The sequence below is a fragment of the Plectropomus leopardus genome, chromosome 8 (assembly GCF_026936395.1).
Source record: "Plectropomus leopardus strain MGB_pleo_1.0 chromosome 8, ASM2693639v1, whole genome shotgun sequence".
NCBI classification, from domain to species: Eukaryota; Metazoa; Chordata; class Actinopteri; order Perciformes; family Serranidae; genus Plectropomus; species Plectropomus leopardus.
The window spans coordinates 20061824-20081465 of NC_142183.1; the positions used below are offsets into that span (position 1 = coordinate 20061824).

A 19642-nucleotide genomic window follows, 5' to 3' on the forward strand; every position below is an offset into this window, starting at 1 on the left:
TTTCCAAAACGGATGCTTTGTATACTGACTGCGTAAAAACAGGCGCGTTGTCGTTGGCGTCCAGAACAGATACATGTATCTTTACTGTCCCCGATCTCTGCGGTTCCCCACCATCTACAGCTGTTAATATAAGGGTGTGCTCGCTTTGTTTCTCGCGGTCCAAACCACTCTGAAGCACCATTTCAGCATATTTGCTACCGTCTGCCCGACTGTGCTGTTTGAGAACAAAATGACGATTTTCCTTTAAAGAGTAACTTTGCAGCGAGTTTATTCCTACATCTGGATCAGCTGCGCTATCCAGCAAGAATACAGTCCCTGTAGGCGTCGATTCGCTTATTTCCAAATTAATCTCCTTTTTGGGAAACGCCGGAGCATGATCGTTTACGTCTTGTATTTCGATAGTAATGGAAAACAATTCAAGTGGATCTTCGAGTACAATTTCTAGACTAAAGCTACACGGTGATTTTTTGGCGCATAATTTTTCTCTGTCGATTCTTTCATTCACAACAATATGCCCTTTGTTCTGGTTCAGCGCGACATATTGGTTATCATCATCTATAACAAGTCGAGCCCGACCAGAAACCAACCTTTTCACATCCAAGCCCAGGTCTTTTGCAACGTCTCCGACAAACAGCCCTTTCCTCATCTCCTCTGGTATAGAATAACGTATTTGTCCGCTAACCGCAGCAACAAGGCAGAAAAGAAAAATGGAGACTCTCCAATCCAGCGAGGCTCTCTTGCTCCTCAGAGTAACCATTTTCCCATGTAAATTGGATCCAAAAAGAACAGCTATCCCTACAGGGAGAGAAACTTCGTATCTTGCTCACAACGTGGACCGTATATATTGTAGTCTTCAGTCAAATCCACACAACGCCACCAAAGCGCTTTGAAGGATGTGTTAACACAACAATCGCCCTTTTCCCCCAAGACGGGCGGCGACTTGTGCTAAGGCTGCTGTTATACAGAAAGTCTGCTTAGGCAACAGCACCACCAACAGTGACTAGCTAACACAACACCATTGATTGGTGTGGACCAGTGCTTTAATTGTTTGTTCCGCATAATCAAAACAAGCACTTCCTGCCAATTTCCTTTAATGTTCCGACTGTACAACATCAGAATTAAGTGAAGAATAAAAGAGGCAAAAAATACGAAAAGTCTGTCTAAGATGCCACTAAATTATTATGCTTTGGGGTATCTGATTACACACAGAACTGTCCGTTGTCACCAGATTTAGAAATAAATTCAGTAAAAATAAAAGTGGGTAAGCCTGGGAATACTTTGCATTGTGTTGAGAGGTGGTTTCCAGTAACACAACTTATCTGAAGGTCCTTTTAATATATAACATCTTCCATAATCTCAAATGCAAGAGCTAACGATTATTTTAAACAACGTTAAGAACACGCTGTGGACGTACACATAAACAGAGTCAAACGGTGCAGAGTTGTCGATAGATAGATAGATAGATAGATAGATAGATAGATAGATAGATAGATAGATAGATAGATAGATAGATAGATAGATAGATAGATAGATAGATAGATAGATAGATAGATAGATAGATAGATAGATAGATAGATAGATAGATAGATAGATAGATAGATAGATAGATAGATAGATAATCCTTCCTCTCCTGATCCAATCTGACAGATAAATCCTGTGACCTACATTTGAGCACTGGATTTCCCATCAGGCACTGCAAGATTTATCTACAAGCGTGATCAAATACTGACAAATTCCACAGCAGTATATTTCTTCTCTATGCAGCTGCGATGTTTGTACAAGCAAGAAAGCCTATTTTTAATAGGTGACAGTAGTTCCGTGCATCGTCCCCCTGATCACACACAATATTAGCACATACTGCCGCAGAGCACAACATTCTGCACATCATGATTGTGCATTATTCAGGCAATGACTGCACAGCAAGGTGATTAATATTCATAAAGTTTAAACCCTCGGGTGGAATCACACAGCACATGAAAATAAGAGCATTGCAGTTGTCTGTGTTGCAAGACTGCTGCTAAAAAATCTCTCTCTTGTATGGATATGACTCAAAGAAGCATTCAGGAAGAGCTGTTTCTTTCAGACATTTAAGATGATAGTTTTGCTCGTTGGTTTTTGTCTAGTCCGTGTGTGTTAAAATAGACACAGAGGAAAAGAGGAAGAGAGAGAGTAAAGACAAGACATGGAAAATGTATGGAAACTCATTCTGGGTCAGCTGTGTTTCATTTTTAAAGAGAAAAAAATGAAAAATTTCTTACCTGCTGTATTGAAATGGAAGTTTCCATCAAGTGTGCATAGAAAGAAGAAAAGAGAGGGAAAAAGGAAAACTGTTAGTATAATTCCTCACACAGCTTGTCACATAATTTTTACATTCAGATGAATTACATACATATCCATAGTGAAATAAAGACTGACATAATAGCTTGATCTTGTGACACACATCAGACATGGTGATCATGTCATTCTGCCCTCATAAGTCATCACTAAATGCTGTAGGCAAATACCAAGACTTCTTTTGAGCAAAACACACTCACACAAGGCCTTACATCTAGCATATAGTCTGAATCCAGGTAGATGTTCAAGTTCATCAGTTGCATAAAGCTTTTTATTTCTTGACTTACTCAAGGTAAACTACATAACTATGTTTTTGTTAAATACAAATAAGACGGTGTCACTGAAGCTTAAGCTCAACCTGCTCAGCTCTGACCTGCTCACTCTATATCATTGTAAGCAAACATAGAGTAAAGCCATGTTTTGTTCTTAAATTCAGTCTTCAGAACACAACTTTGACTGTAAACTGTAAGTACCTTAGATGTGTTGAAATGCTGATATACAAAGACAGCTCACCTCTAATTTAACCCAAAGTTAAAAAATTTAAAAAAAAAAAAAAAAACAACTTTGGGATTAGAGTTGGTCTATTTATGAGCATTTATATCACATTACAGATGATTCTCTTATTCTTTAACGAGCCTGTCATACCAGCCCCTGTCCTGTGATGTTATCTTTTAGAGGAGTGTCATTAATTAATTATCAACTTAGTTCAAATCCAACATCAGTTTACCATACTAAAACCAAAGAAGAACACAAGAATCATATCTAGTTTCTTCATACAGGAAGCATCTTGAAGCTGGCATTGTAAACACAGTATTAGGCCAACATAAGTTTCACTGCATGTGTTCAGTACTTTATTTCCTGCGTCATTCTACTTTATTGTTTTTTATGGACTGGAATGTTATTTTTTCTTTTTTTAATCCATGCAGTTTTATTGACAACATATTTGTCTGGTCTCAGTTTCATTTGAATATCTGCATTGGAAATATTGGTAATGAAAAAAAGTTGTTGATGTGTTAAATGCTTATTTCCTGCTTCGTACACATAAAGAAGTGCAGCTTAAAGGTTTCACGACAAATTCCCCTCTCTAAGAATTACATTATATGATGTGTGAGCAGTTTCGAAGCAATTCATTCCTCACTCGGCACAAGACGTTTCCATAAAACAAAACTAAACTCCACTCAGTGTTGAAAAAACACTGAGTACTCATCGATGCTTGTGTTAATTAAATTTAGCCATGCTGTTAAACTGACACAGTTTTCTATCATTGTCCAATAGTGTCAACCACACTGTTGAAAACAGAGTTCTTATGACCCAGATAATATTTGTAAACTAAAATTAAGCACTGCTTGTTTTTTTCCCCTCCTGCCATGCCTGGAATTAGGAGCACAAATTACCCTGCAGCTATGACACAGAATAGGAACACACATGAATTCACATGGGAATAACTTTGATGACAAAACCTCTGTGTTTCATAACCATGTCACATTTAGTAGCAGGCAGGAATACTTGCACACACACGCACCGGACACACACACACACCCACACACACACACACACACACACACACACACACACACACACACACACACACACACACACACACACACACACACACACACACACACACACACACTGTGACACAGAGACACACACATCACCATTTAAGTGTTGTATAAGTCTCTATTCACTGACTGAGTGTAGCTACAATCTATTATACTTATCAACATGCATACAGATTTTAAAAAAATGTTTTCTTGGTTTAGGTGACTTGAAATGTGCTTTGTTTTTGTGTTTCTGTTTTCTATTTTGTTTTCCCTGTTGTGGGTCTTAAACGTTGTTGATGCTAAAAGAGACCATAGAAGATTCAAGCTGAAAGTTGATCTAAAGCAAAACATGGTTTAAAAGGAAGATAGAGAAGAATCACTATTACTATTTTTTTATTTTTACTATTTTCTGATATGTGTATTATTAGCAGTAGTGCAATCATCTACACACATATTCTTTTGCAGTGTGTATGACCTGCGACCTGGCAGAAGTAACAGAAGATTTTCCTGTAGACTTGGCTGAGAAAAGTTAGAGAATCAGAGGTTCATTTGAGTTTTATTTCAGTATAATGCAAATACTTGTTCACACCTGAGGGGAGGCATACAGTGCTACAACTGCATGCAGGTCTTTCATCAGGGTCAAGTTTTTTTTTTTAATTACTCCTGCTATGGATTTTTTAAATATTTATTTATTTATTTTATGATGACCATCAGTTTTGGTGTCTGTTGGAAATTTCCTTCATTTCTGCTCTTTACAAGTTCTGTGCAAAAGGTCATTAGGCCACTGGAGAATTAAAATACAATATTTTCTTCCCGTTTATTTTTCATCAATGTACACTCAAAGTTTGTTTACATATTGCTTAAGTCATAGTGCAAAGCTTATGTCTCTGTCACACAGCAAATCATGTGTTACTTTGTGAAAAAAAACATGGCATTGTCAAAACTTGACTGAAATGTAGTCCAAGTAAAAAAGTATGAAGGCCGTTTTACACAAAAATATTGGAGACAAAAACAAATAACCCACTGACAAATCAGAAGATTGAGAGCTAGAGCTACACTTCCTCAACTGAGTTGCTCTCATAACATCGGGTAATACAGTGTTAAATAAAGTAGTCATAAAGGTCCATCATGCATTTAAAAATGAGAGAGAGACGGGCAGAGCAAAAGTGAGTGAGTGTGTGTGTGTGTGTGTGTGTGTGTGTGTGTGTGTGTGTGTGTGTGTGTGTGTGTGTGTGTGTGTGTGTGTGTGTGTGTGTGTGTGTGTGTGTGTGTGTGTGTGTGTGAGAGAGAGAGAGAGAGAGATTACAAGCCCGACAAGTTACAAAAAAACAACTTCTGCAAACATTTTCAATCATTGACGAAAAGAGTCCCAAACTAAACAGTTACATATAAAATGGTCAATTTATGTGAAAAATGTTGGGTTTTTTTTTTTTTTTTAATATACCAGACAATAGACTCTCTACATGTGGATTAAGATCTTTATAATATCTATTTTCAAGTTCAGGTATGGTGGTGAGTTGGGGGGTAAGCATTACAAAACATTAATGCAGTGACAACAGATTTACGCACAATTACAATGCTTACATATTTGGCAGTCAAAGGGTCAAAGTTTTATTCGCCACGGGGTTTATTTGACAGCATATTTACAGTATGTTATGACCGTCTCTCATTTCACCACGTAACAGGGATGCGATGCACCTGTCCTCACCTTCAGACTAGCTCTGTCGCCACTCGCGCGCCTTAACGTGTTTTTTTGATAGGCCGCACTTCTTTGCTTTAACGTGTCGGTATCTGTGCTTGAGCCGAAGCGAAAATCGCCTCTCCACGACCCTGTGGTCATGAAGGAATCATATCGTTCATCTTTCAGCAGGGTGCCACAACGGCTATAATCTGTAAAACTAGGGGGGCAGTAGGTCGTGGGGAAAACCGGGAGACTAGCGGTGGTTGATCGGTAAACATAACTGCGCTTGCAGAGCTTAAAGTAAAACACTCCGCTGATTAAAAGGATGAGAAGAGAGGAAACGGCTATCAGGGCGATAATCAAATAAAGTGTTAGGTCATCGCTCTCCTGTGATTCCTCCGCAAACTCAAAGAGCTCGTTTAAAACAGGCAGCCCATCACCAATCACCACGCTGACTGTCGCGGTGGCAGACAGAGATTCAGGCCCGTTATCTGTCACTGAAACAACGACAGTTTGTTTCGGTTCATCGTCCTCCATAAATGCTCGCACAGTTCTAATTTCTCCTGTATGCAAACCGACCATAAACAAGTTAGGCCGCGTTGCTTTGATTATTCTGTAGGAAAGCCACGCGTTATGGCCAGAGTCGGCGTCCACAGCTACCACCTTAGTAACCAGGTAGCCTCTAGGAGCTTCAACTGGCACCATATCTTCAGCTATGAACCCGGTGGTTTGGACAGGATATAAGATAACAGGTGCATTGTCATTTTGGTCCTTGATAAAAGCGTTTACAGTGCAGGTGGTGGAGAGTGGAGGGTCGCCTCCATCCCGAGCTGTCACCTTAATTTGAAAGTGAACGGACTGCTCATAATCAAAGAGGCGCGATGTATAGAGCTCCCCTGTGTCTGAGTTGATGGTGAGGAAGGAGGACACGTCTGACTTTGTGTCCTTTGATATTTGGTACAGGATTTTAGCATTAGATCCGTCGTCAATGTCCTCTGCTTTGACTTTCATCACAAACGTGCCAACGGGTTGGTTTTCCAATATGTTGGCATTGTACTCGCTCTGTGTAAAAGTTGGAGGGTTATCATTAATATCATTGACCACGATTGTTAAAACCTTTACACTAGAGAGTGAGGGAGAGCCCGCATCAGTGGCAGTTACTGTGATGTTATACTCAGGTTGAAGTTCTCTGTCTAGTACTCCGTCAGTCACTAACATGTAATAGTTTTTTACCTCCGATACAAATTTAAATGGCACATTGTCTGGGATCGTACACGTGACGCGCCCGCTGCTTCCAGTGTCCAAATCATAAATATTAATCAGAGCAACCATAGTTCCTGGTTTAGAGTCTTCGGCCACATTAGCAGAGGCTGACTTTATTTCTATGATTGGCTTATTGTCATTTACATCAATGACGTCAATTATAAGTTTACAGTGAGACGCCTGACCACCCCCATCTTTAGCTTTGACGTCCAGCTCATGCGAACTAGCCTCTTCATAGTCAATAACACCTGCCACCTTAACTTCTCCAGTCTGGGGGTTAATTTCAATTAGTTCCCCAATCTTGTCAGACAAGTGACTGAAAGAGTATGTTATCTCTCCATAAACACCTTCATCTGAGTCCGTGGCATTTAGCTTTGCTATGACAGTTCCTATAGCCGAGTTCTCTGGCACAGAGGCCTTGTAGACACGTTGGCTGAAAACTGGCACGTTGTCATTGGCGTCCAAAACACGGATATGGATAGAAGCAGTTCCGGATCTGACTGGATTTCCCCCGTCAATTCCATTGATTTTCAGTACATGTTCAGCTTGTGCCTCCCGGTCCAATGCCTTTTTAAGAACTAGTTCTGGATAAGCATTGCCGTTTATTTGGGTACTCATTTCCAGTGCAAAATGATCATTCGGGCTCAGTTTATATTCACTGACGGTGTTGGTTCCCAGATCGGGGTCATGCGCGCTCTCCAAGGGAAAGCGCCTCCCCAGAACAGTGGATTCGACTAAATCTAGTTTTATCTCCTCAGCGGCGAACACTGGGCTGTTGTCATTTATATCTGCAATATCCAAAACTAGGCTGTATGCTTGAAGGGGATCTTCAAGTAAAAGCTGATATTGGAGGATGCAGACAGTGGCTTGCGCGCAGAGCTCCTCACGGTCTATCCGTTGGCTGATCAAAAGATTCCCTGACGCAGTGTCCAGCTCACACAGCTGACTAGTTCCTTCTGCAACAACACGGGCCCGACGAGCATCAAGCTCCGACACTTTCAGCCCCAGATCCCGCGCAACATTCCCGATAACCGACCCCCGCTGCATTTCCTCTGGAAGGACGTAACGGACCTCTCCAAACGAAGCACCAAAAAGGAGGCAAAACATTAAAAAAATTAGCCACCATTTAAAGTTTATTCGCTGGTCCATTATTGAACATTCCTTGAGAAACAGATGCACTGTCGACATTGTGGCTAAATCCTAAGCATATACATAGAAATGTCGAGCTGAAAATGCTTCTGTAATCCAACGGCTCCCTGCTTCTCTAGCTGTGTTAATCATGCTCTATTAGGGAAGCTGTCTGCTTGGATTCCTCTCTCTCTGCCCCCATTTCACAACTGTGCTCTCTCTTGCTTTCTCTCTCCCTCTCTTACTCTCTCTCTCTCTCTCACACACACACACACACACACACACACACACACACACACACACACACACACACACACACACACACACACACACACAGAGAGAGAGAGAGAGAGAGAGAGAGAGTGAGAGAGACAGAGACTCGCTCTCCTCTCCCTCATACACTCCCACACATACACAAACTGCATGCATACACAGCCCTCGGCTCTAACCCAATACTCCAGTTCCACTGACACAGATAAGCTGAGACACGCCATAGCATCCATGAGTCAGACATTATAAAAGAGCGTCACCAAGAGACGGAAAGCATTATTGCAACGGTGGACCATGCTATGAGCCTCATTTTTTGATATTTACAATGCCATTTTTGCGCTGTGACCATGATATGACCAGCTTAATGTTATAAGACCAACATTCAATTTTGAGGCAACAGGGGATGGAAAAAAGCAACACCTCAACAGAGGAAGGCAATCCTTTATAATACGTTTGCAATGAATAGTATCTTTGCAAATGTTACAATGCTTATATTCTGCTTATGGAGATTAATTTATCCCTGTGACAAAATGATGAATTCTACTGCTGCAATGCATTACACTGTGTTTGAGATATGTGATGACAGTGGACTGCTCACACACTCCCAAAGGTCATCATACTCATCAGCAATATGTAGGTCATGGAGTCAAATATATATATATATGTTAAAAAAAAAAAGCCCAACGGGGAATTACTTTTCTGTGCCACTGTGTAAGTTTAGCTTTTGATCCAGTACTTTAGTCCAATCACTTGAGTTTGTTCTCGGTATATTAACCTCAGTCTGGTCTGTGTCCAAACAGGTCAGGATCAGGCCAGACAGCTAAGTCTGCAGAAAATATAACTAGTGCCAAGTGCACAGCATCCAGAACTCACCCACCCCGAGTCTATAAATGGGTAGAGAAAATCATCGCAAATACCGAACATCCTGGGCATAACTTGATTCAGCTTATTTTCTTAGGTGCCACAGAGCACTCCAAACTCAAACAACCAATAAATGAACAGTTTCTCTCCTCACGCGATCACACTCATAGACAACTAAACCTGCAATGTGAGATCTACCAAATATTTCTGTGTAACACTGCAAAAGTAAATCATCATACTGTGCTGTTTGTTACATAGACATTGTGCAATAACATACACTCGATATCCACTCATTATCTGACTGTATATAATACAGATACACTATTCAATCAATATATGTACATCAAATAAACTCAATATAAAGAATAACTTAATATTCACACAATATTGTAGAACAATGAGTCTTGCTCTGCCTCTGTGTGTTTGATGAAGAATCGGCAATTGCAAAGCTCCATATGTCTGAATGAAGATAAGTTTATATATATTATTTTATTTTATTTTGCTACTTGTCTAATAAGAGCTTCATAATGCATTAAGGTGTTCAGAGAATTTGGCTTACTGACAGAGATCACTGTTGAGCACACTGCACTGCAATGCATGTTTAAATGCATTAAACAGTTGTATGCCATTAAACAAGCACAAAGTAACAATCAGTAAAAAGAACTGCGAAAATGCAGTATTGGAGGCAATGCATTCACAAAGTGTGAATACTGGGCTACTGCTATCATGAAGAGGGTGTTGCTCTGAGGATATATTGATTTTTCTTTATTTTATCATTTTTTTAACTTTCAGAATTTCAAAGGAAAAATACAGAGAATGTTTATTTTTGTTTCACCCCTTTCATTATTTGTAACTATCAAATTAAGTGAGCCCAAGGCCTTGAAAATTCTCACTGATTTTAAGAACACACTCAGAGAGGTGAGATCAGACACGGATCTTTGCACTGGCAATCATTTTCATTTAATGTCTAAATACATTTTAAAATTGGATATGTTCTGATCCTGTTTGACATTCGATTTATTGAACAACTGAAACATGTACTGTGGATTTTCTGCTTCAAATTTCTGACAAGAACACATTATACCTTTACATCATTGCTAGATAAATGCACAGTGTTATTTCACTTTAGGACAAATTCAATCAATATTGTGTGACATCACTTGGAAGGACAGGAGGACTAACATTTGATATGTGGATACAAATAGATTTAAAATGTATGTATATTTAATATGCAGGTGGGTTTAATCTCAAGCCAAAAACTAAAAGTTCAGGAAAATAACCTCTCTCATTGGCCAGTTAAAAACTGCACCAATGCAGCGCTAATTTTCAGTTTCACTATGGTCGATGAAACTATCTGCTGCAGGGTTCTAAAAGTAATGCTGCACTCTACTGTATCACACTTTTAGTGTGTCTTTATCTGTCATTCAAAGAGGCAAAGATATAAGTGAATGACTGCCTTTATTAAGTTACAAACTACAGTAAAGAATCTAAAATAAAGAGAAAAATCATTTTTTAAAAAAATACACATAAAAATACATACAAGATAGTTTCTCAGATTAATACATGAGTAAAGATTGCTGGCTTTACAGCTGTATTTTGAAGATGGTTTCCATTTTATTATGAAAAAAAAGGTCTACTTAAAATATTAGTCTTAAAAAAACATACAGTCTATGGTCACGTAAACCACAGAAATCTTGTCAGTTTTGGGGGAACATTTTTTTTAAAGAGAGAGTAAATGTGACTTTGAACTCTACCTTGGAAATAGAAGAACTTAAGTCTCATTTTATGTTGTTGAAAAGGGGGGTTACAATGAAACCAGATTGGAGCAGGGACTTATTCATTTGAGAATATTACCAACAAGAAGACCTGAATATTTCCTTTAAAAAATCATATCAAAGGCAATCTAAAAAAAAAAAAAAGATCATCCAAACAAAAAAGTGGCAAGAAATATATTTTTGAAGAAAAGGGGCCCAAAATGAATCAGTTCAGCACCAAGGACAGAGAAACGAAATAAGAGGGTCAAATAAATCCGCATGGTTGAAGACAGGAAACATAACAGAGACCACTCACACGACCAAAACAAGTTTTTCTTGTTTTTTGTTTTGTGTGTGTGTGTGTGTGTGTGTGTGTGTGTGTGTGTGTGTGTGTGTGTGTGTGTGTGTGTGTGTGTGTGTGTGTGTGTTTCTGTCTGCCTGCCTGCCTGCCTGTGTGAGTAAATCTGGGTCAGATGATGTGATTTATGTCCCTACCTCAGGAGAGCAATCACTATTCCCAAACGCATCAACAAAGTCTGATGGACTTTTCCTCAGAGTCTGGTCAGCAGGCAGTGTGTTGTCATTGTAAGAGGACACAAACTTAAAGTCACTGGTTCTTGAACCTGTTGTCAGGTACGCGTCATAATTGTAAGTGCTGCGTAAAGTTCCTGTGCCGTCAACATCTGCGTAATTAGGAGGGAGATAAGCGCTGGGGATGGCAACTGCTCCATCAAACAACAGTCTGGGCTTTCTCCTGCGACAAAACCTCACACCCAGGATGATAATAATGAAGGTCAGGAAAAAAGTGGACACTGACACCAGCGCGATGATCAGATAAGAGGTCAGTTTGGAGTTCTTCTCATCATAAGAAATATCCTTCAGTTCTGGCACCTCAGCCAAGTTATCAGAAATAAGTAAATACATGGAACAGGTGGCAGACAGAGAGGGCTGTCCGTTATCTTTCACTGACACAATAAGGTTCTGTTTCATGCTGTCAGACTCGGAAATGTCCCGCTGTGTCCTGATCTCTCCGCTGTGGACACCAATAGTGAAAAGTCCAGGATCAGTGGATTTCACTATCTGATAGGACAGCCAGGCGTTCTGTCCGGAGTCTGCGTCCACCGCTATCACTTTGGACACCAGAGAGCCTCCGTGTGCAGCTTTGGGAACCAGCTCGGTCATGAACGAGTTGCCCTCCGGGGCGGGGTACAGTATCTGAGGAGAGTTGTCATTCACATCCGATATGAACACACTCACGGTCACGTTGCTACTGAGCGGAGGAGAACCGTTGTCTCGGGCCATCACGTGCACTTTAAAACTCCTGAACTGTTCATAATCAAACGACCTCACAGCGTGGATCACCCCCGTGTCTCCGTTCACAGACAGATAGGAGGACACCGGGGCACCGTTCACCTCACCGGATAACAGAGAATAAATCACGGTACCGTTTTGTCTCCAGTCGGGGTCTCGAGCATTAACGGAACATAAAGTGGAGCCAGGTTTGTTATTTTCACTCACATATGCGCTGTACGACTGTTCCTCAAACACAGGTGGGTTGTCGTTGACGTCTGCTACAGATAACTGAACAGTTTTAGAGGAGGACAGAGGTGGAGAGCCCTCGTCAGTGGCAGTGATTGTAATGTTGTAATCAGACACTACTTCACGGTCCAGTTGTCCTGTGCTCACCAGAGAATAATAGTTTTTGATAGATGGAACCAACTTAAAAGGGACATTTTGCTGAATGGAGCAGCGGACCTGTCTGTTATTCTCAGAGTCTCTATCCTGCACGTTAATGATGCCCACCTCTGTACCAGGTGGGGTGTCTTCAGGTATGGGATTCATCAGAGATTTCAAGTTGACTACAGGGGCATTGTCATTCACATCACTGACGGAAATTATTACCTCAGTATAAGATGACAGCCCCAAACCATCTTTCGCTTTTACGCGTATCTCAAACGATGCGGATGTTTCATAATCAACAGCGCCAATTACTCTTATCTCGCCAACTTTGCGGTCAATACTAAATATCTTCTTCACATCGTCAGTAACATGTCCAAATTCATAAGTCACATCACCATTGACTCCCTCATCTGCGTCAGTAGCGCTCACTGTGACCACTACAGTATCTACAGGAGAGTTTTCAGGCAGACTGGCTTTATAAACGGCCTGGCTAAACACTGGGGCGTTATCATTAGCATCCAGCACAGTGACGTGTATGACTACAGTACCTGATCTCTGAGGAGAGCCACCATCTAAAGCTGTGAGAAGCAAACTGAGCTCGTGTTGTTTTTCACGATCAAGCTCTTGATCGAGAACAAGCGCGATTGCGTTTCCATCAACAGCCAAAACGAAATGATCATTCTTCTTAAGGCTGTATTGCTGAACTGAATTCTGTCCTACATCCGCATCGTGCGCCTCCTCGATCACAAAACGAGCACCCCTGACTGCCGACTCTTGAATTTCTATTTTAATCAAGTCTTCCTTAAATTGTGGCGAGTTATCATTAATATCTTGAATATGAAGACTAATCCGATGGAGCTCCAGAGGATTCTCCAGCACAAGCTCGTGTTTCAGGATGCACGAAGCCTTTTTTCCACAAAGCCCCTCTCGGTCAATCCTGTCGGCAACAATCAGCTCTCCGCTATTCAGGTTTATGTCACAGTAACGTTTATCAGTCCCATCTGTGTCGATACGGGCTCTTCTGTTTGAAAGAGCGCCCGCCTGCAGCCCGAGATTCTTGGCCATATTTCCAATAACCGATCCGCGTTTCATCTCCTCTGGAAAAGAATAGCTCATGTCTCCATATGCGGCATGCAACAAAAGCAGGAGGACACAGAAGCCGCATGTTTGAAACACGAGTGTTTTTGAATCCATCATCAACGATGACTTCCTAACAGGTAAAAGAAAAAGCCAACAAAGACTGACATTAAACGAAGGGTTACTGTGAGCCCAGGGTGGTTGTCCCTATCTGGACACAAGAGCGGAAGAATGTGCGTCCACACCAAAGAACAGAGGAATTCAATCATCTTAAGGTTGGTGTGTAGCGCCACCGTGAGTTAAGTTTAACAAAAAACACTGCTAAAAACAAAACAAAAAACTTCAAATTTACTGTAGCCTGCTTTCAACTCCTGTTTATGTGTATATGAAACATACACTGAGACTGCTATGATGAGCAGTAATACAAACTGCAGTCATCCACGAGGTTCAAAACAGGAAATATTCAGAAAACAAGCAAGTCAACAAAAATGCCTTAAAGGTCCATAAAAGATAGACTGATATCAGGGTTCAGAATGTGAATACATTATGGACATCTCCTTACTATGTTTTGAAGTGTATGATTTATCTGTCTTTCTGTGCATTTTACCTCCTTCAGCTAACCTGTTGTTCTGCATGAGTGTTTTCAGGCTGGATATTCTGACCATAAAATGTTAATTCTCAGCTGATTGTATGACAAGGTCAAGATGGCAGATTATTAAATCATTTTCACTGTTGGAACTATCCTACTGATGTCCTGCTTAAACTGTCTGATTTTATCCTGTGCAGCCAAAAATGATTAAATAAAATACAGTATGTCCAGATATTTGTGTTGAAGGGCTTGTAGGTTTCTAAACTTGGATTTTTTTTTTTTTTATTTTTTTTTTGTTTGTTTGTTTTGTTTTGTTTTTTTGGTTTTAAAAGTGGTAAAGCTGAATTCGACACAATTACTATAACAAAATTTGCAAATGTGTGGGGTTGTAAAATTTTTGAATAAAAGCACCTGCATCTGCAGTTTGATTTTTTAAAGGGAAGAAGTTGTCTGTAATGTCTAAAAGGAAAGTTAATTTAAGCAGTTACAATGATTATGTAGTTACAAACCCTCACAATTTTTATTATTTACATATTCATGCCTTTTTCTTTTTTACTTGGAGTTTAAATTATTCATAATAAATGCATTGAAGTGGTGTGAAGCTGATTAAGCATTTGGGGGAAACTAAACAAAAAGCATCTGAAAATGTATCAGCTGTTCAGCACCAAGGACAGAGAAATGAGCCATGACAGTAAAATCTGCTTGGCTGAAAACAGCAGACATAACAGAGAGTATTTACATTAACAAACAGAGGCAAAGTATCTCTCTCTCTTTGTGTGTGTGTGTGTGTGTGTGTGTGTGTGTGTGTGTGTGTGTGTGTGTGTGTGTGTGTGTGTGTGTGTGTGTGTGTGTGTGTGTGTGCGTGCGTGTAAAACAACCCTTGGTTATATTTTGGGGGTTGTTTTTTTTTTTTTACAACAAAAAAAAAAGGCCACAACCCAAAAAGATTACCTAGAAACTACTTCAAACTTGTCTAACACTGTAAATCTACAAACTGTGGTGTTTCAAAGTGATTAAAATACCTCTACACATCACAAGTTACCGGTGCACTGAAGTTGGCCCCTTCTGAAAAGAGCAAAATAAAAACATCCCTCCTACCATGAAAGGAAAGGAATAAATGATACTGTTTGTCAAACAGACAACTGCAAATGCATTACGCCAAACACCTACGATAACAAATACATTAAAAACAACCTGACCTGGCAACATAACCGAGATGCAATTAATTAAGACCTGTCACTTTTAACCCAGTCAATCCCCTGAAAACAATCAGGCAGAACACCTGTAACCAAATTCTCCAGAGAAAAACTGTTTGAGTAACCTGAAAGGTAAAGTCCCTCATTATGCATCACTCAAGACTACCTGTATGACATTGAGACTGTATATTGATGAGCAAGGTAACAACTATTTTGTCTAATCATATTAGTTATTGTTATACAACACAAAGCCAAGCCTCAATCTTCCCAGTGAAAACACAAACTGGACAACATAAGTTAGTCATAATTCTATGAATAACATGAATGTCATTCATACAGAGGATATTATGAAGCTAGCACAATCACTGCAGACATATCCATGGGACAGACACTACAGAGTTAATTGAAAAAATAAAATTAAAATTGTATTATTTTCTCACTCTATTTGTATAATATGCATTTCACTGTCGCAGTGATATGACCAGTGAGCAATCAACTATAACAAAAATCAAATCAAACACACTTGTTTATAAAGTATAGTGGACTTAATTAAAATACTGCATGTGATGTCATCCACCTGAGGAACCAGCACTGGACAGCAGAAGCATGTCTAGGTATTCAGCTAATCAGATTTTAGGGTATATATTATCAGCCTCCTAGATATGGTTATGAATTGAATTCTGTGGAACTAAGCGTAAGATCAGTGTGCATATTGACATTTACTGATGGGGCAGACACTTCTGTCCAAAGCAACAGGCAAATGAGGTACAATCCAATCTGAGTAACCATAAACAATAAGTCTAACAAGTCTCACTTTGAAATCTGTTCAGAGACAACAGGAATGCAGTTGGACGGAGTCAGAAATGAATGCACAGTAACGTTTGGTGTTTTTTGTTTACTTTGGATGTGTGTTTAAATGGCAAAGAAAACAGGAATGTGTCTATCGGAAACCTTTTGGCAAATAAACCACATACTAAAATGATGTGATAGCACATATGGTGACAGACGTCCTTTCGTGTAGGAACAACGATCATCTGATTGTGTGTAAGATGTTCTTTAACACTGAGATAGATTTAATTTAACAGGAACATATAGACAAACGTCATCATCACTGACATGCACCTTTCATGCTGATAGACAGATTAATTGCAGCTGCATAGCTTGCAGTAATCTAATTCAAGCACTGCTTAAAATTATATTGATTATAGTTAAAGTAACAAAGTGAAGCCCAAGATTTTGATGACAGCAAAAGACCATCTTCTTAAAAATGAATGTCACAATGTCAAAACTTCACAAGAGCAAAAAACTTATTTTATGCTGAACAAAGAACAAATGAAAAAACACCCAAAGCAAAAATGACTGCAGACCAGAGTAGCTTTTTTTGAAAGACTTTTGGCAAAGAAACAGGGTGCTGACTTGAAAAAAACACGAGACATCAGAGGATAATTCACTGCCAACCTAACACTGAAAGTGTCAAGAATAAATTCAGACTAAGACTGAAACTAAGAACCCCCCACACAACATCTAAATTAAATACCTGTAACCAATATGCCCAGTGTTACAACTTCAAAGTATGAAAATGGAAGAGATCAGGACAAAAATTTTAAAAATTTGGAAATGAAAGACAAGGCTTTAAAAAAAGATTGATTGAAATATATCAAAGAACTTGTTGCATCACCTGATGTAGACAGACAGCATGAAATGAACATTCAGAAGAAACATTTTCAAACGCAAAAAAATAAAATTACGTGCCAAAACTCAATATTATTCACGAATTAAGTAGAAAACTGTGTTGAGTTTGAAATTAGCAATTAGATAGGCCATTCAATATATCATGTATTTGAAATGACAACGTGTTGGAATTTTTTTAGACTAAAATTAAACTATGTGTATCCTGATCACATTTTCCAATTCTCATTTACACATTTGGGTCAGATGATGTGATTTATGCCCCTTTCCTACAGGAACATATTAAGTTGAACACGAGTTAGGTCATATGAAATGTGGCCCTACCTCAGGAGAACCATCACTATCTCCAAACGCATCAGCAAAGTCTGATGGACTTTTCCTCAGAGTCTGGTCAGCAGGCAGTGTGTTGTCATTGTAAGATGACACGAACTTAAAGTCACTGGTTCTTGAACCTGTTGTCAGGTACGCGTCATAATTGTAAGTGCTGCGTAAAGTTCCTGTGCCGTCTACATCTGCGTAATTAGGAGGGAGATAAGCGCTGGGGATGGCAACTGCTCCATCAAACAACAGTCTGGGCTTTCTCCTGCGACAAAACCTCACACCCAGGATGATGATAATGAAGGTCAGGAAAAACGTCGACACTGACACCAGCGCGATGATCAGATAAGAGGTCAGTTTGGAGTTCTTCTCATCATAAGAAATATCCTTCAGCTCTGGCACCTCAGCCAAGTTATCAGAAATAAGTAAATACATGGAACAGGTGGCAGACAGAGAGGGCTGTCCGTTATCTTTCACTGACACAATAAGGTTCTGTTTCATGCTGTCAGACTCGGAAATGTCCCGCTGTGTCCTGATCTCTCCGCTGTGGACACCAATAGTGAAAAGTCCAGGATCAGTGGATTTCACTATATGATAGGACAGCCAGGCGTTCTGTCCGGAGTCCGCGTCCACTGCTATCACTTTGGACACCAGAGAGCCTCCGTGTGCAGCTTTGGGGACCAGCTCGGTCATGAACGAGTTGCCCTCCGGGGCGGGGTACAGTATCTGAGGAGAGTTGTCATTTACATCCGATATGAACACACTCACGGTCACGTTGCTGCTGAGCGGAGGAGAACCGTTGTCTCTGGCCATCACGTGCACTTTAAAACTCCTGAACTGTTCATAATCAAACGACCTCGCAGCGTGGATCACCCCCGTGTCTCCGTTCACAGACAGATAGGAGGACACCGGGGCACCGTTCACCTCACCGGCTAACAGAGAATAAATCACGGTACCGTTTTGTCTCCAGTCGGGGTCTCGAGCACTAACGGAACATAAAGTGGAGCCAGGTTTGTTATTTTCACTCACATATGCGCTGTACGACTGTTCCTCAAACACAGGTGGGTTGTCGTTGATGTCTGCTACAGATAACTGAACAGTTTTAGAGGAGGACAGAGGTGGAGAGCCCTCGTCAGTGGCAGTGATTGTAATGTTGTAATCAGACACTACTTCACGGTCCAGTTGTCCTGTGCTCACCAGAGAATAATAGTTTTTAATAGACGGAACCAACTTAAAAGGGACGTTTTGCTGAATGGAGCAGCGGACCTGTCTGTTATTCTCAGAGTCTCGATCCTGCACGTTAATGATGCCCACCTCTGTACCAGGTGGGGTGTCTTCAGGTATGGGATTCGTCAGAGATTTCAAATTGACTACAGGGGCATTGTCATTTACATCAGTGACGGAAATTATTACCTTAGCATAAGACGACAGCCCCAACCCATCTTTCGCTTTAACGCGTATTTCAAATGACGTCGTAGTTTCATAGTCAACAGCGCCAATTACTCGTATCTCGCCAACTTTGCGGTCAATACTGAAAAGCTTCCTCACCTCATCAGTAACATGACTAAAGTCATAGGTGACATCACCATTGACTCCCTCATCTGCGTCAGTAGCGCTCACTGTGACCACTACAGTATCTACAGGAGAGTTTTCAGGCAGACTGGCTTTATAAACGGCCTGGCTAAACACTGGGGCGTTATCATTAGCATCCAGCACAGTGACGTGTATGACTACAGTACCTGATCTCTGAGGAGAGCCACCATCTAAAGCTGTGAGAAGCAAACTGAGTTCGTGTTGTTTTTCACGATCAAGCTCTTTATCGAGAACAAGCGCGATTGTGTTTCCATCAACAGCCAAAACGAAATGATCATTCTTCTTAAGGCTGTATTGCTGAACTGAATTCTGTCCTACATCCGCATCGTGCGCCTCCTCGATCACAAAACGAGCTCCCCTGACTGCCGACTCTCCTATTTCTATTTTAATCAATTCTTCGTTAAATTGTGGCGAGTTGTCATTAATATCTTGAATATGAAGACTAATCCGATGGAGCTCCAGAGGATTCTCCAGCACAAGCTCGTGTTTCAGGATACACGAAGCTTTTTCTCCACAAAGCCCCTCTCGGTCAATCCTGTCGGCAACAATCAGCTCTCCGCTATTCAGGTTTATGTCACAGTAACGTTTATCAGTCCCATCTGTGTCAATACGGGCTCTTCTGCTAGAAAGAGCGCCCGCCTGCAGCCCGAGATCCTTGGCCATAT

At 40.5% G+C, this 19642-nt stretch overlaps 3 protein-coding genes across 3 annotated transcripts; all 3 read right to left on the minus strand.

The window, feature by feature from the left end:
* Window positions 1–4676: 4676 nt before the first annotated feature.
* pcdh2g14 (protocadherin 2 gamma 14) lies at window positions 4677–8168 on the minus strand. Its single transcript, XM_042517052.2, has one exon. The coding sequence runs from the start codon at window positions 8008–8010 to the stop codon at window positions 5545–5547; it is 2466 nt and encodes an 821-aa protein (XP_042372986.2). The 5' UTR covers window positions 8011–8168; the 3' UTR covers window positions 4677–5544.
* Window positions 8169–11318: 3150 nt separating this feature from the next.
* LOC148188915 (protocadherin gamma-A11-like) lies at window positions 11319–13580 on the minus strand. Its single transcript, XM_088081429.1, has one exon. It carries the CDS (start codon window positions 13578–13580, stop codon window positions 11319–11321), a length of 2262 nt encoding a protein of 753 aa, XP_087937555.1.
* A 193-nt stretch (window positions 13581–13773) lies between these two features.
* On the minus strand, window positions 13774–19640 carry LOC148188916 (protocadherin gamma-A11-like). The gene is made up of 2 exons (XM_088081430.1): window positions 17391–19640; window positions 13774–13803 (listed from the first exon to the last, which is right to left on the minus strand). The coding sequence occupies exons 1-2, from the start codon at window positions 19638–19640 to the stop codon at window positions 13774–13776; spliced, it is 2280 nt and encodes a 759-aa protein (XP_087937556.1).
* Between the last annotated feature and the right edge of the window lie 2 nt (window positions 19641–19642).

Coding starts and splice junctions, on each gene's coding strand:
- pcdh2g14 (XM_042517052.2), bottom strand. CDS start 8,010: ATGTCGACAGTGCATCTGTTTCTCAAGGAATGTTCAATAATGGACCAG.
- LOC148188915 (XM_088081429.1), bottom strand. CDS start 13,580: ATGGCCAAGAATCTCGGGCTGCAGGCGGGCGCTCTTTCAAACAGAAGA.
- LOC148188916 (XM_088081430.1), bottom strand. CDS start 19,640: ATGGCCAAGGATCTCGGGCTGCAGGCGGGCGCTCTTTCTAGCAGAAGA. Junction 13,804..17,390: donor ATAGTGATGGTTCTCCTGAG/GTAGGGCCACAT, acceptor TCTTGTGTCCAG/ATAGGGACAACCACCCTGGG.